Source organism: Acomys russatus, chromosome 21 (assembly GCF_903995435.1).
Source record: "Acomys russatus chromosome 21, mAcoRus1.1, whole genome shotgun sequence".
NCBI classification, from domain to species: domain Eukaryota; kingdom Metazoa; phylum Chordata; class Mammalia; order Rodentia; family Muridae; genus Acomys; species Acomys russatus.
The window spans coordinates 10,795,833-10,813,224 of NC_067157.1; the positions used below are offsets into that span (position 1 = coordinate 10,795,833).

Genomic DNA, 17,392 nt, shown 5'->3' on the forward strand with positions numbered 1-17,392 from the left:
TTTGTAGGCAAGGCTGGCCTCAAACTCACAGAAATCCACCTGTCTCTGCCTCCCAAGTGCTGGGATTAAAGAGAGTGCCACTATTGCCTGCCTAGGGCAGAGGGTGTTATACAGTTTATGACCCCTGGGAAAAGACCATAGACTCAATCCGGTTAAATCAAAAGGTTTATTAATTAACCTGCTAGCAGAACGACAGCCTTAAAACCAAATCTCAGGCCTGTCCTGGAGGAGGGGTGTGGGGAAGGGATTTTAAGGGGGGAAACCACAAAAAAGACCCTCAATATCTATACAAGGAAGCAAAAACTTCCATTCCACCAAGTCGAGTGGTTAAGGCAACTCAGAACTGTTGGGTATCTCTGCACAGCCAAGTTACAGGAGCCAAAAAAGCAGTTAGTCATAACATAACAGGTAGACAGTCACGGCTGGGTAGGAGTCGCTGAAGATAAATTGGGAATTTATCTTCCAGGGACTAGAGTAAGAAACAAATGGCTAGTTGATATCCATATGAATGCCTGGCATAAAATGGGGTTTCCTTTAGCTACGACAGGGGCAAGAGATATGCAGTCCAGGTGCAAGCTTGTTGGTCACTATCTCAGTTCTGTAAGGTGCCTCAAGTCCTTACTGCTTGGGGGACAATCAGCTCCTGGGCAATGACTACTCTTGCTTGGGGGCAGGGTGACAATTTCACCACAGGGTCATCTACCTTGGAGAGGCTTTGCTGTCCTTGGACTCCAAAGGGCCTGCAGGTTTAAGACACTGACTGAAGACTTTCATGTGTCCTTGGCAATCCAGGACAGGAGCTTGCCAAGAGCAGACAGTAGGGAGGAGGTTGCTCTCCGTGCCTTCGGCCTCCAAGCAGCATGGAGTAGGTGAGTAGCGACTGCTTTTGGACAGATGCCGCTCACGTGATGAAGGAGTGTGTGCAGAGTTAAAAGTGGTGACTGACCCAAAACAACAGAGGCAGACACGACACCAAGGTCTGGATGCTTTGACCTCACACGGGTTCACGCTAGGCCTAAGTGAGGAACCAACGCTTTTCAGGAAGATGGTATCTAAATGCCTATTAAAGGTCTCTCTAGAGACCTGTGGGACTTCAGGGGTTAGTAGTTCGGGTGTACTTCTGGCTTAGACTGGTCATGGCTCAGCACTTCTGAGCATGCTCAAATGTACAGACTGGGCCCTAGACTGAAGAGTTTCCTAGATAGCACATGGCTTCCACCCCGAAAACAAGAAGGCAATTCCATAAATTACTGACCTGGGCTGTCACCATCCAAGAGGTCCATCTGGTTCCTACAAGATTATAGCCCCTCCATCATAAACAGTCCTCCTCATCTCAGGGGGAAGGGAATGGTCTGTTCTTTTGTTGCTGGAATCAGGACTCAAGGGGACAGTTGAAAGACAGGGAGTGACTTATCTCTACACCTTTGACCTCAAGGAGCATGGCACAGGTTAGGTAGACAGACATTCCTAGTGTGATTATGAAGCAGAGTCTGGGGCAAAGTAAATGAGCCAGACTCAAAAGGAGGATGCTAGTCCCTTCTTTATCCGGCTTCCGGTCACCCCGTAGACCCAAGTGAAAAAGCCTGTGATTCTTAACAAAAGCAGATTCTACGCGCCCATTTCAAATGCAGTATAAGAAGAGCCTGTGAGCAGGGCATGGTGGCGCATGCCTTTAATCCCAGCACTTGGGAGGCAGAGGCAGGCGAATCACTGTGAGTTTGAGGCCAGCCTGGTCTACAAAGCAAGTCCAGGACAGCCAAGGCTACACAGAGAAACCCTGTCTCAAAAAAACAGAAAGAAAAAAAAAAAAAGGAAGAGCCTGTGAGTCTAAGACAAACTTAAAAACCACCGGCCTAGACAATAATTTTATGAAGTCCACCCTCTGTGTGCAGTATACGCGTTATTGTAGTGGGTTACTGAACTTTATAAAGTTATGCCATTTCATGAAATTGTTTGTAAGAATACCTTAAGTGCTAAAACTCTCTTGGGTAAAACCGGTCTCTGGACCAGCCCTAAATTCCTATACAGTGTGATCCTGAGCTAAAGGTTAACTGCCTGGTCATTTGACACTCTCTCTGGAGCTGCCTTTCCGGATATGTCACATATGCAGCTGGAGGTCAAGACTGCTTCCTGCAAATCTCTTTTGGATATTTCTTGTAGGATATCTCTTGTAGGATATTTGATCACACTGTGATCCCCGTTATTGTACTGTTTACTGCAAAAACCTGTTTCTAATTGTGAGCCCTAGCCTTTAAAACAAGAGCTTTCTGCTTGACTGTTGTAAACAGGGTTAAATAAAGTCGAGAGGCGGAGCAATCAACAAGTTGACTGGGAGTGAACATAGAAAAAAAGAGTGAGAGGAAGTCAGGGGGACAGACAGACACACAGGAAGTAGAAGAGAGGGACATTCAGCTTGAAGGTTTTTGAGATGCCATGAGAAGAGGCCTCCTTCTGGGATGTCGGCTGAGGTGAAAGGTCAGCTAGGTGCTTTCTCTGCTTCTCTGAGCTAGTGGGCTTTTGCCCCAGCATCTGGCTCCTGAGTCTTTATTGGTAAAATCGAACAATTGAGATTTTGTTTAAAAACAACAAATCTGCTTGGGGTAGTCCCGCCAGCAGTTAACAACGACTCCATTGACTTATTCAGGCCCCTTGGGGTCTTATCTCTTCAGGTACCCCATAACAGTATATGCGTGGTGCATGCACATGAGGGTGCAGAGGCCTGAGTAGGACATGGACTATTCTGTAAAATTCATCTGGAAAGTCTTTTCCTGGAAGCCCCAATGAGAGACAGAGCCTGATATCGATGCAAATGCAAGAGGCTTTTATTGATCCATCACGATGGGGTCTACCTGTCTTTGGAAAGGAGGAGACTTTGAGCAGTAAAGGCAGGTTTTTATACCCTTTACAGAAGCAGACCTCAGCTGATTGGCCAATAGGGTGGCCTTTATGCTGATTGGCTGTATGACCAGGGCTAAGCGAGGGGACCAGGGCCAGACCTCAGGAGGGAATTTTTCGTTGTTCTGGTCACTGTGACCTGTAGCTCTGATTGGTTGGCCCCAGGTGCAAACTCCTAGAAACAGTTGTTAGTTGTGTGTTTGTGGCTTTCCCTGGAAACTCTGAGTGTGTGTGTGTGTGTCGGGGGGGGGGGGGGGGGTCAGATGCTCAGGCCCTGCACACAAAATGGTGTTGATTTGGTCTCTACAATTCCCGCTGTTGCCTTGAGACACTTGTTTCTCATGGAACCTGAAGCTAGTAGAGGGATGTTAAATCAGAACATGGCTACTCTGCCAAGACACCACATCCAAAGACCTTCTAGGTCTGTGTGATCCTGCTGGAATACAGACACGCCTTTAATCCCATGAGACAAGAGGCAAGCAGAGCTTTGAGTTCAAGGCCAGCTTGGTTCAGAGCAAGTTTCAGATTTAAAAAAACAAACAACTTAGGTCTAGGAGTGATGTTACAGGCTTTGAATGCCAACACTCAGGAGACAGAGGCATGCAGATCCCTGAGTTCTAGTTAGGCGGTTCCATTGAGTCCGAGAGGAGAGGCGGAGTAATGGAGTTGCATTTGTGGTAGTTCAGTTTGTAGAACTCAGAGGCAGTTTTTACTCGGGAGAGTTTTACAGAGACAGGCTGAAGAGAGAACAAGCCAGACACAGGTGAAGACAGAATGAGCCAGAGGACGAGAAGGAGCCAGAAGATCAGAACAATTTGCTATAGAGTTAATTTGAAGCTAAGCAGAGCAATTTGGTCAGAGGCCGAGAAAGATGCCAGATTGAATCAGTCAGCTAGGGGAGGTGTTTGAGCCAGAGCAGCTGAGTGGAACCAGCCAGAGTTCAGAAAGAATTAGAAAAGATGAGCTTACTCAACAGTTAAGTTTCAGAGGCTGAAAACATTCAAGGCCTAGATTAGACTGGGAGGAGGCTAGAAGCTTGCAGGACTAGGCCTAGGTTAGCAAACAGAGACAGAAAGCCTCAGAGATGACAATTAGATCAGGCTATAAAAGATACTTTTACAAAAGCTCTTTCATTTGGTTAGACTGGCTAACTAGCAAGTATCCTGAATGTACCTCTCTGTTCCCCCATTGCTGGGTGTTACAGGCATATGCAGCCATACCTGGCTTTTTACATGCGTGCTTTGGATTTGAACTCAGAGCCTCATGGTTGCAAAGCAAGCACTTCTTACCCATGGAGTCATCTCCCTAGGCTAACCATGTCTACTTTCTCTTTATTTTTATTTACTTGGCATGGGGTGTATGTGCATGTGTTGGGGGAGTCGGATAAAGAGTAAGCTAATAAAAGAAAAACACGGGACATCAGGCATCTGCCATGAACTATTAAAAACAATGCTTTGTGGAAGCTGAGTAATGGAGGGACGTTGCAAAGGCTTTCGTAGAACTTTCAGAGCCCAGGACTTGGAGGGCAAAGGGTGAGACCCTGCTTTAGTGCCTTGAAGAGAGGAAGGGGTTTGCTACAAGCTTATGGCGTGCAAAGAGAAGCGCCTCAGCCCAGACGCGGTGTGACACCTGCACAGAAAACACACAGTTGTGCCCGCCTGAGGCCACGTAGGATTTTACTGTTAGAGTACATTGAGCATTGTTTATCATCATAGCCTGTCACTGCTTCTAAGGAATAAATGTTTAATTTTCTAATTTAGAGACACTTAAAATGCTAATATTAGAGTCATCCATTTAAATATAAAGATCTCGCTGGGCAAATATAAAGATTTTGCCTCAGATTATACTGGTTGGTATGTTACATGCTCCCACCCCCACACCCCTCACACAGTTTCTCTAATGAAGTCTTGGCTGTTGTCCTGGACTCGCCTTGTAGACCAGGCTGGCCTTGAAGTCTGAGATCTGCCTGCCTCTGCTTCCCAGAGTGCTGGGATTACAGGTGTGCGCCACTGTGCCTGGCTGTTACATGGTCATGATTAAATCGGTAACTTTACAAAGAACAAAATCAGTGATTTCATTTTGACCGACACCCATCCTCTTGCTCCAAGGGGCATAATGAGGAAGAAAGAGCAAGCACTGAGGGACTATGGAGGCCACAGCAGCATGGACCCCACAATTATCTCTACATTGCTTCCACTTATCAAAACTACTCACATATACAAGCTTGGCATAGTAGATAACCCAGTATTTCAGTGCAGGAAGACAAGTGATGCTGCTGATGGGCCACATTCAGTACCCACTTAGTGTTGGGTACCAATTGTAATCTCTTAAAACCTTGGCGCTGTGACCAAGTAACTGAGTCTAAAAACATTACATCCACCCAGTGTGTGTTCCCTTAGCCAAATGGTTGTGAGAAAAACAGGTGAGCAAACAAGTTTTCCAAGGAAAGATCTATCCTAAAAGTAGCACAGGCCCTATGCTGGCTAAGGTTGTATGTCAATTTGACATAAACTAGATTCATTTAAAAGAGGAACCTCGCTGGGCGTGATGGCGTACACTTTTAATCCCCGCACTCCAAAAGCAGAGGCAGGGGGATCGCTCCAAGTTTGAGGCCAGCCTGGTCTACAGAAGTGAGTCCAGGATAGCCAAGGACTGTTACACAGAGAAACCCTGTCTCGAAGAAAATAAATGAATAAAAAATAAAAGAGGGAAGCTCAATTGAGAAAACGCCCCCACCCAGTCAGCCTGTTGGCCATTTTCTTAAGATGATTTATGTGGGAGGGTCCAGCTATCAGTGGGTGGGGCCACACCTGGCCAAGTGGCCCTGGCTGAGCAAGCTAGTAAGCAGCACTTCTCCAAGCCTCTGCATCAGGCCCCGCCTCCAGGCCCCTGTCCTGTTTTGGTTCCTGCTTTGGCTTCTCTCAGTGGACTGTGTCCCAGAGTTTTATCACAGCACTAGAAACAGGGCTGAAAGAGTCAAGTCTGATTGCAGTGTTTATTTTACAAAGGGAAGTCTTGATTTAACTCACTTAAAACATTCTTTGACCACTGGAGTGACCTCAGAAGGTAAGACTAGATGGGCAGCCAGGTCCCACAGAATACCTTTTTACTGCTCAACACCAAGCACAAAAATGCTTTATTCTTTATAAAATCTCTCTCTCTCTCTCTCTCTCTCTCTGTGTGTGTGTGTGTGTGTGTGTGTGTGAGAGAGAGAGAGAGAGAGAGAGAGAGAGAGAGAGAGAGAGAGAGAGAGAGAGAGAGAGAGAAAGAGAGAGATATTTTATTATTTCTCTTAAAGGTCTTTAGAAAACTGAAATTTCACTTCTACATTATTTTCAAGCCATACTGTAGCTGGCGATCGATCGGGATGCACACCTCTAAGCCCAGAACTTAGAAGGCGGAGGCAGACGAGCCTCAGAGGTTGAGGCCAGCCCGACCTACAGAGTGAGTTCTGTAATGGTTAGGGCTCAAACAAACAAAACTACAGTGAGATAGTGAGCAGGCAAACTGAGTTCCATCTTGGAACTTCCAAAAGAGAACTCCCAGAAGCCATGTTCCCACCCTGTGCTGGCTGGTTTCATGTCACCCCAACACAAGTCACAGTACTTTTTAAAGAGGTAACTTCCAATTGCCAGACTGGCTGTGGGCAAGCTTGTAGGGCATTCACTTCCTGTGACTGATGACTAAGCGGAAGGGTCAGTCCCACTGAGGGCACTGCCAGGCCTGGGCTGGTGGTTCGGGTGCTGTAAGGAAAGAGGTTGATCAAGTCAGTAAGTAGCGCCCTCTGTGGTCTCCAGCAGTTCCTGCCTCCAGGCTCCTGTCCTAACTTGTGTGGATGACAGACTACAAGCTGCGTAATGAGGCTATCTCCTTCCCTGAGCTGCTCTGGGGCACTGCATTACCCAAACAGAAACCCTAAGACTCTGTAGCGCACCAGTCTACCAATGCACTATCCTGCCTATGTGTGTGAGCATAATAAATACCTTTTTAGATTAAAAAAAAAAAAAAATGGGTTTAAAGCCAGGTGTGATGAAACACGCCTTTAATCCCAGCACTCGGGAGGCAGAGACAGGTGGATCGCTGTGAGTTTGAGGCCAGCCTGGTCTACAAAGCGACTCCAGGTCAGCCAGGGCTATACAGAGAGACCCTGTCTCAAAAAACCAAAATCAAAATGGGTTTATACTCCTAAAATAATCCACACAGAAACAAAGTCAATTAAGTTTTATTTCAACCAAGAATATAAAATAAATGTGATGTAACATATCATATCTGGGACAGTCACTTTGAGAAGGACGGCTGGATGACTCTAGATCAGAAGCACCCAGTTGTGAAGAGGCTGCACCCTCAGTGCCCCCCACCCCAGCGGGCTACCGAGGGCAGCAGGCTTGGAGCACACAGATCACAGCAGACAAGGAGAGCCACCGCAATATCTAAGACCATACAGAGTGGGTGCGTGCAGAAAATGACCAGAGAAGATTCAGACAGGAACACTTCACAAAGAGGAGTTATCAGAAATACAAACTAGAAAGGACATACTGTATTATAACATATATAAAAAGTACTTTCAGTTGTTATTAAAAAGGACACCTTGGTCCTGGCTTTGTATTAATGCTTTTAGTGTCTACCCAGACAAAGCTTTTAAAAAAATTAAATAGTATTAATTTACTCACTATGTAGGTGATAACAGTGCATTAGGTTTTTCCCGTATAACACATACACATCACTCTCTACTGGAAACAGCTTGGAAGAGTAAGTACCCCGTGGGTACCACGCATTTCTCCAAGTCCTCAAATGCTGACCTTTGGGGTCATGGTATTCCTAACTATTCTTGATGATTATGGGGAACTAAACTGCTACATTCTGTATGCAATTATTACTTGTACTTGGCTCCTTGGAGCCTCCGCTAAGCCCAATGGCCTTTCTCCGTCTCTGGGGAGCAGTGCCGAGCTGAGAACGCAGCTGCCCTGAGAGTCTTCCGCAGTATGTAGCTGCTGCTACAGCTTAACTCAAAAGCAAAGCAAGCTGCAGGCCTTACTCTCCAATCCCTTTTCCCTTTAGCCAAGAAGAGCATCGCTTCTGAGGCACGGAGAAAACGAGCAAGCTGTTGCACCAAGATTGAGGCAGAGAGCATGTGTGAGTGTGATGTCATCCCGTCCCACATAAAGGTATGTCATAGGGTCAGAGAGTACAGATGCCAGAATTCTAAGTCCCAACGTTCAAAAGTACAGATAGAAAAATAGACATGGCCCTTGAACTCTGGATCTCACTTCATGGTTTATCACAAAACTGCTTCATCCTCAATTACCAACCCGGCCCCAAGCTACCTCACTTTAACCTAGTCTGCCCCCAAACTGCCTGAATCATCTTCCCCAAACACCTCGCCACAAAGCTACTTCTAAAAATGACTTTTTTAAATATAAAGAACAGAAACCTTTCAACTCAATCCTTCAGTACCTCCCTAGACTCTGAGGTTCTCCTAAGTCGGAGGATGCCTCCCTGTGTTCCTAGGGGGCAAAATAGTATCTAACAAATACTCAAAGAGGAACGCAATCACCAAGGTAAATCCTGCCCTTCTGCTCCACAAGCCCCACTAGAGGTCCCACCCCCATGGACTATGGCCTTAATGTATACAAAAGGCTTTGCTTCCTTCACAGAGAAAGAAAATGATAACAAAAGGTATTTATAAGAGTACTGGGCACAGGTACGCACCACCAACCCTGAGGCAAGGAGAGAGAATCAAAGGGCAGAACCAGTGCAGCAATGTGGGGCCCAGCTGTACACATAGTGGAGTTCTCTGGCTTCTACCTGGAAAACACTATACTGGAAGCAAATGACAACGAGCCCTGTTTGTGTCAGTTTTACCAGGACAGTCTTGTGAACATAAGTACACACTGCCAGAACTGCAGATCCAGTTTGCGTACAAAGAACTGTTGGGTTTTACACACACACACACACACACACACACACACACACACACACACACGGGGCGAGCATCTTTTATTCAATGTGAGCTCACTCGAGGGCAAGAACAGAGCTTCTATTTTCATTGTGATTTTCTACAACCACATAGTAGAGAATACGCTCTGTCCACAAGGGCCACCTCATTGCTGTTGAAGGCTGCTGTGAACATTTCAAATATGCATAGATGCCTTTTGTGACGGCTAATCACTGGCTTTCTCCTCAAGTGCTCAGACACAGACCTGCTTCCCCATTAACACTGTTTACTAGAAAATTCAGAAGCATAGTTATCCACGTGGGTTCAGAAGTAAACAAAAGGACCTTCATATCACGTGACATTTATAAGTCAAGCACATGGCACAAACATCCTACATGAGCTTATTGTCACTGGATTGGTTGTAACATGGAATGTGTCCTGTTCTTTGTTTTTCTACCCAGCAGAGCACTGAACCCGTGGTAAGGATCAGGGCCCTGGACAGAACTTTATACAGGTAGCTACATTATGCAAGAGGCTGATTCTTATTTTAAAAAAATGTAAGGGGTAAAAACAATCCATGAAGACAATCAGAAACTCCTCCCAATGAAGCCTGTCACGTGCCAATGACTTCATTTTCAGTCTTGGTGTACGTGTCACTATCCAGCCTTTATTACTATTCATAAGCTTCACTATGCTGAAATCAGTATGGTCCTGGCTGGCTACAGTATCACATCAATAGTGCAAAATGTATACTGGCTTCTAAAATCTTATTTTACTTGTATATGGACCCCAGAGTATCATAACCAGGTAGATAAGTTCACAAGAATAGTTCTTAAAAATGCATATAGTTTGCATATACAACAATTGGCTATTTTTTCTAGCTCAAGAAACATTGAAAACAAGGCTGGTGCTGCTAGTAGCATCAGAACACAGGTGTTCTTGCTCCCCGTACGACGATGGGAGCTCTAAGCCTTTAGCATTTCCTCTTGATTCTGGAGGTGAGGGGCTCCTTCAAAGTAGCTAAAAAAGAACTCCCCTCTGATTCGTAGATCTCGGAAATGCAGACACTCACCTCATCTACTTTACACTATCTGCCCATAGTTTTTAGGCACAATTTTAAGTTTTTTTCCTAGGGGCAAAAGAAAGCATTCAGTGCAATAAAAAGGATTCTGGACAGCGTTAAGTCTCAGTAACAATAGCAAAATTATGCATACATAATACTTACTTGAACATGAATATAACCTAAAGTTTTAACATGCTTTAAAAATAGTCACTCTATGCCTAATGTAAATAGAAATGGCAAACACTGCAGATGAGTTAACAGGCTTCTAGTTGAGTACCCTTGATTACAGAAGAAAGTCACTCATGCTGACCAGATGTGGCGAGACTGAAGCCGGGGCCTTGGACGGCACACAGGAGGAAGCTTTTCCTCCCGGGGAGACGTGTCCATTGATCAGCATGGCTCTTTGTGAAGTCCTAGTGCAGTTAACAGTCTCTTCAGATTTCCCAGGTGGGTCCTAAAGGACCGCATCCCATCAAAGCTCTTGAAACCCCTTTTAAAGTAGACTTAGCTACATGAAGTTAAAATTATAATTTTTAATTACTATTATTCAGAATATGATGATTCTGGGAACTGAGTTCCTTATGAACGATGATATAAAAACCACCAAGTACTTCAGTGCTTCATGGCATAAACATGGCGGCTGCACAGACCTAAGCTGGTTTTGGTTGTGGGCACCCTCTGTCCCACACTTGTCTTTTACTAGACCTTCCCTGAAAGAGATAAATAAAAACATAATAGTAAAGTACTTTGGGACAGTAACAGTTTCTTTTTAAGACTTCCAAGAGCAAACCAGTTAGTCTGTGAAGACTGTGTAGTGCTTTAAAGGTGCGTTTGACTTGTGTTGCTAAGTCAGTTCATGAATTATAAAACTATACACCATTGGAACCCTGTTCCTCAAACACTGAAATCCTAAGAAAAGATAAATTATAATGATTGCTACAGCGTGAGAAAGGTGCACCAGAAACTCCTTCAGAGTCTGCTGAAGGACACAGAAGTGCTGGGTATCAGACGCTTCATCAGGAAAGTCACAGAGAATTTCATGCGGGGAAGACGGCTGGGGACACTTCACAAGAATCATCTTTAAGTCCATGAAGAAGAGATCTTAATCCTTCAAAACGCTTAGCATGCAAAGGTTTTCTCTCAAGTGTCTGCGCTTTGCACGGCCTCGCAGTCTTCATTCTGGGGTTCTTTGCAGTGCAGATACCGCCCTGCTGGAGTCTGGGCTCTGTGCTGTCCTGGGCCAAGCAGAGGGCAGTGGGTCAGTACCGGTGTGCCTGGTGAGGCGGGTGGTACTGAGTACTCTGCTGAGATGAGGCATAGCCTAGCGTGCTCTGGGACTGAGAGGACCCCTGAACGTTGCTTTGGTAATTCAGGCGAGAACTGGAGTGCTGGAAAACAAAACAAAACGGGAAAGGGGGGTTACCACCTGGAAAGGGGCTCAGGATACCATTCACAGCACAACAGAGATTTTGGCTACTGTCATAACGAGGCTCCTGCTCAGATCCACGGCAGCCACTATGCTCAGCTTATCTGTAACTGCAGCCGGCTCAGACCAGAACTATCCTGGTTGGCACTGAATTTAGCTAAGTAGTGAGGAGGGTGACCAATACTGGCAGAAGAGAAACTTCTGAGGTGTAATTTAATCTTTTATATGACTAAGATTGCACAAGAAAACAATTAACTTGGTAAATGGAAAAAAATGGTATCCATAAGATATAACTGCATATTCAATTTTCACTTGCGATAATCAGCTGTGACTAGGAAAGCATTCTCTCAGGTAGGTTTTTCAGAGGCAGAAGCTAGGGACACTGGAACCTACCAATAAACAAATAACTAAGTAAGGCTGACAGGGCAAGCTAGTAGTAAGGAGATATTATAAACGTCAGGCAATATCTAAAACATTCTCACTAATAAATCTTATTTCCCATCTAAAAATTAAATAAAGTAAATTTCCTACACAACTGGCTTCAAGAGATCAGGAGACAAAAAGCTTTCATGTTAAGACCCTATGCTAAGCCGGGCGCAGTGGCGCACGCCTTTAATCCCAGCACTCAGGAGGCAGAGGCAGGTGGATCACTGTGAGTTAAGGCCAGCCTGGTCTACAAAGCGAGTCCAGGACAGCCAAGGCTACACAGAGAAACCTTGTCTTGAAAAACAAAAAACAAAAACCAACCAACCAAACAAAAAAAGACCCTATGCTGAAACAATTTTTAACAATAAAACAATTTTTTAAACAATGACATTTCTTTCTTTCTTTCCTAACATTTCTTCTTCAATAGGAAAACAAATCTGCATCCTGTGTGTGTGTGTTTGTGTGTGTGTGTTTTCTGTTCTGTTTTGAAGGCAGGGTCTTACTTTGTAGGCCACGTTGGCCTAGAACTCACTATGTGGGCCAGGCTAGCAGTGAGCTCTCAGCCTCCCGAGTGCTGAGACTGCGGTGTGAGCCACCACAGCACGCCCTCTTTCTGAAGGACACACCATACTTGCTTATACTCAAACAGCCCATGGCCCACACATGGAAACTCCTAAACAAGGCAGAGTCTCTCCACAGAACAGTTCAATGTGGCACCAAATAAAACAAGATAAAAGTAATTCAGACTCCAGCTACAAGACAACAAGACATCACACTGTTTGTTGTTTTTGTTTTTTGAGACAGGGTTTCTCTGTGTAGCCCTGGCTGTCCTGGATTCACTTTGTAGAACAGGCTGGCCTCGAACTCACAGAGATCCACCTGCCTCTGCCTCCCGAGTGCTGGGATTAAAGGCGTGCACTGCCACTGCCCGGCTGTTGCACTGTTTTAAGACATTGTAAAAACTGCCTTTTTTATTTTGAAGAGTGTTTGTGATAAAAACAACCCTAAAGGTATTTTATTCCTGACAAATCCTAGCATCAGAAGATGTCTTTACAAGTCTTTAGAGTTCTCCTTAGTTTTCTTATTAGTGGGACAGCTGTGATTTCCTTTTTGTTCTAACATCAAAAGTTATCTAGTGTTATAACAATTTTAGTGTGGTGTCCAGTTGTTTCTGGAGTCTCAGCCTTTATCTCTCTCAGGATCTGTCTCTATCCTAAGTGTTCTTGATTTTGTCCAAGTCAGATACTTTACTTATGTCCATGTCTTTCTCTCACCCATTCTGTGGCCAATATGGATACATTTACTAAAGGAGCCACCTACCTCTTTCCTTTCTCTTTAAGGTGCCATGATAATCAGGTCACAATACAAAATATCTCACGATTGCACGAAACATGATTAGAATCATCCCTTTCATATAATGCTAGAAACATAACTAATTTTTATGTAAGATTTTGGAGCTAAGAACTATTTAACTCTACAAAGATTTGTTAAAAGTCAATTTCCCATTTCATAAAATACATTTGCATCAAAAAGGAGAAAATTCACCAACAAACCTGATAATCCGATGGCATAACGGGACCGCCTGAGTTTGCACCCGAAGGCCCAATTCGGGGCTTCTTGTTTGGAGGCACCTGATTCAGGCTGGCGTCCTGGCTGTGCTGCAGCCCAGCTCCAGCGCCCCCGCCCCCCGCCGTAGCTCCCCCAGCAGTCCCATTGGTTTGGGCACTGCTCTGCTGTGGTGGAGCAGCCTGTGGGGGCGCTGCTGCCTGCTGTGGAGGGGCTGTGGGCTGCTGGTGCGGGTTCTGCTGCTGTGCCTGGTTCTTTTAATGGGAAGAAAGATCAGACATCTTACTGTGAAGCCAGATGAATGGTGACACGCCTGAGGTATACAGCCTGGTCACATGGGGTGACTGGAGATGTGTAACCTCCAAAATACATCACTCCCAAAGATTAACATAGCAAGCCCTGGATAGTGATGCTGTCTTCACTTATACTGGGGCAGCATCTTCAAAGTAAACAGACATTTCAGTGGGGGCCATAAGGCACATGGGAAATACAATACCATCACTCCTAAAACAGAAAAAAACCCTTTCACTCAGGACTCTGAACGAGAGTGCTGGGGAGTGGCCAATATAGTCAATTAACATAAAGGGACAAGGTGATAGCTACAAAAGCATAGCAGGGTGGAGATGACCTGGGAGAGCAAAATGAGAAAGAACTGGGACTTGGGAACTGAACTGGGTTACTATGATAAACCAAGTGCAGTTTACACTTCAAAGTACAAACTTCCACAAAGAGCAAATAAATATAAGTTAAATAAAAGGTGGGCAAAAATCCAGAGATCATCACACAATGCCCCCAATTCTCTTTTTGCTGCTCTCACTCTTGGAAGTCAGCGCTGCATGAAGCTTGTACCTTGTCACCTTTCTCTTCTGGCTCATCTTCATTAAGGAACTCTCTTTTGGGGTATGGAATCTGGCAGCCAGCAAACACACTAAAAACCATTTAAAAGAGATGCATGTCAACACTTACAATCTTTAATTCCATAACTTTACTTTAACATTTTATGTTTTCTTTCTTAACTTAGCTCTGTCCTTCCTGCTGACTTTTTTTTTTTTTTTTTTTTTTTTTAACATTTACTTATTAATTATACAGTGTTTTGCCTGCATGTACACCTGCAGGCCAGAAGGTAGCACCAGATCTCATTACAGATGGTCGTGAGCCACCCTGTGGTTGCTGGGAATTGAACTCAGGACCTTTGGAAAAGCAGATGGCGCTCTTAACCTCTGAGCCATCTCTCTGGCTCTGACTGCCACTTTCAATGTTGAGATGTGTGACTGCTGCTAGCAGGCATGTGTGTGACAGAGCTCTGTCTACACTACTTCATCAGCACCACACTAAACTACTTTGTATTTGCTTCAGCATGAAAATAAATTTCCCCTTTAGATGAGAAAAAAAAAAGTATGTAGACTCTTGGCAAGATAAGAGGGAAGGGGAGGGAAAGGCATCTGCAGGCTGTCATGTGCACCATTCCCCATGGTTACCTCTGGTCTTGCTGCCTGGCACCTGACTGGCACCTATTCTGCTCTGGCTTCCGTCTATGACACTGTCATGGGCCTTTCTTTCTCTGAGGAGATTTTCTCTGCAGCAGCAGTATGAGCAAAGCAGGGCACGTCAGGCAAGTGCTCTCCTGGCTTTGCTAGTACCCAATACTTTCAACTTGGAACAAAGAGCATAGAAAAGGCCGAGGTACGCACTCTAATGTTGGCAAGGGGTCCTCCTGAAAGTACGGGTCCTGCAGAGCCTGCTCTGAGGTGATTCTCTTGGTTGGATCCATTGTGAGGAGTTTCTGAAGCTATAGCAATAAATAAGAAATGTGACAACACATGACAAGAGTGCTGCAAAGTCAACCACTTTACTTCTGTACCATCTAGCATAGCTAACTCCAAATACAACTTCTATACACACGTGTGCATGCACATGTGAGCACGTCCGTGTGTTTGGAGTCAGTTCTTCCATGTGGGTTCCAGGGAGTGTAGATCAAGCCCAGTTTGTCAAGGCTTGGCAGCATGTGCCCTGACCCACCGAGCTACCTTGCTAGTCCTCACACCATCTGATGCTGTTCACCGTACAATCAGCACACTGTACACATATTCATGAAATTACCATTAAGGCCCCTTAAAGCTCTTCCTTTCTTTCTCTCTTTTTTAATATGACTCACTTAAGATTAAAAGTCAAGGATGATTTCTCAATAGAATAAGACTTAATTTCTCAAGTATCCATCAGTTTCTTCCTTCCTTCCTCCCTTCCTTCCTCCCTTCCTCCTCCCTTCCTTTCAAAAGGAAGGCTAGCTGAGACAATCCCACCGTGAACAGGAGGAAGGGAATACATGCTGATCAGGCTGCAGTCTGGGGGAGGCACCTACCAGGAGGAACACTTTGCTGTCGGGCTTGACCTTGTGTTTCTCCATGTACTTTATGAGGCTGCTGTTGGCGTACCTGCAAGGACACAAGCACCGGTGGGGAGGAGCACACATGATTCACACTCCGAAAGGGCAGTTCTAAGGCGAGCTCCTTTAAGGTAGTGTGCACACACTTCGCTCAGCACTGACACAGTAGGAAGAACCAGGGCTGTTAGAAACGGCATTTCAGGGCTGCATTGTCGTGGATGCGCTTCTGTATAGCCAGGAGAGCTGAAAACACATGGACCCTGAAAGCCAGAGGTCCTCAGTAGGTCATGCATGGTAGGCAAGCTCTCTACAGCCATGCCGTCATCTCCCTGTCTTTTTCCCTTTTTATTTTGGGACAGGTCTTACTAAGTTGTGCAGGCTGGCCTTGAGCCATCCTCTTGCCTTAGCCTCCTGAGCAGCTAGGATCATAGGCTTTTGTCACCAGACCTAGCTTAAGAGACACAAGAGTATTAGGACATACGAGAATATTCTTATTAGCATTTTAAAAAATAGAAACAAAACCAAATTAAACCAAATATCAACCCCAAACCTATAAACAAGCAAATATCCACCCACTGAAGAAACAGAGATGCTAGGTAAATCAATTGTTAATATATACACTGAGTAAATGAAATATCATAAATCTGTAAACTGAATGGGGACGATGAATGACATCATTTACATAAAGCTCAAAGACAGTATCAAACTGAGTAAATCTTAGCGATACATCCACATAAAATAAAATGTAGGACTATAAACACAAATCTAGAGTTTCCCATCTCCCCTCTGGGAGGGATGAACCCCCCCCCCCCAAAAAAAGAGGCAATGGAGGGAATTAATTTGATTATTAAATATAGTACATACTTTTAAAGTGTTATTTCCTATATATGAAATATTTAAAGTCTAAGTGGTTTCAAAATATAAAAACATGTATTATACATATATAGACCATTATTAGTGTTTTATAAATTCTCTTTTCTGTCTTTTACTATTTCTGTTTGAAGCAGAATTGGTGCCTATTACAAGTATTTAAATTTCAGCGCAACGCTCAGGGGACAGAGGCAGGTAGATCTCTGAGTTAAAGGAACTGTAACTATAGACTGTTGTAAAGCACCATCTGCTGGGAACCTAACCGGGGTCCTCTGCAAGAGCCTCTAACCCTGTGGTCAGTTTTTGAGCTGGGATTCTGCTGGATTGCCCAGGCTAGCCTCGAGCCCATTTCAGCCTCTGGGGTCTCTGGGACGACAGGGTGGATGGACTTCACAGCACCCAGTCCATGGCTGCATCGTTCACTGTACCCCAGACAGTACTTAGGTGCATATCAGACCATTAATGGACACAGGAGGTACTGGGTTTGGTAAGGGAAGGAGTCTGACGGTTTACAGTGACATCAAGTTTCTCTGCCCGTCTTAGGTCTTCTTTGTCCAACCCTCTGTTTTCCTGAGCTAACACTGGGTGCTAAGTTGTTTCTACCATATAAAAAGCCTGGGTTTGTCTTACTGATGAATTCAACTGTACAACTACAATTCTTGTTTTATTTTTTTCTTAGTGTTAAAGATAAACTTTCTGGATTATGCTCTAGGAGCTGAACAGCTTCTAAAGTGATATAAACTTTTAAAATATTTAACAAGTAGTATTTATCTGAACATTAGGTTTTCAAAGTAAATTGAATGATTTCCTTTGAATGCATTCTTTCTC

General features: G+C 44.6%; 1 protein-coding gene across 3 annotated transcripts in view; it reads right to left on the bottom strand.

Moving 5' to 3' along the window:
- Positions 1-10,244: 10,244 nt before the first annotated feature.
- The window catches only part of Cdk19 (cyclin dependent kinase 19), a 128,334-nt gene continuing 121,186 nt past the window's right edge, over positions 10,245-17,392 (bottom strand). For all 3 annotated transcript variants that reach the window (XM_051164578.1, XM_051164579.1, XM_051164580.1), the window contains 5 exons: positions 15,671-15,743; positions 15,003-15,100; positions 14,161-14,239; positions 13,299-13,565; positions 10,245-11,281 (listed from right to left, as the gene is read on the bottom strand). In XM_051164578.1, the coding sequence (XP_051020535.1) occupies positions 11,153-11,281; positions 13,299-13,565; positions 14,161-14,239; positions 15,003-15,100; positions 15,671-15,743 (646 nt within the window). In that variant the 3' untranslated portion in view covers positions 10,245-11,152. The remainder of the gene's footprint in view (positions 11,282-13,298; positions 13,566-14,160; positions 14,240-15,002; positions 15,101-15,670; positions 15,744-17,392) is intronic.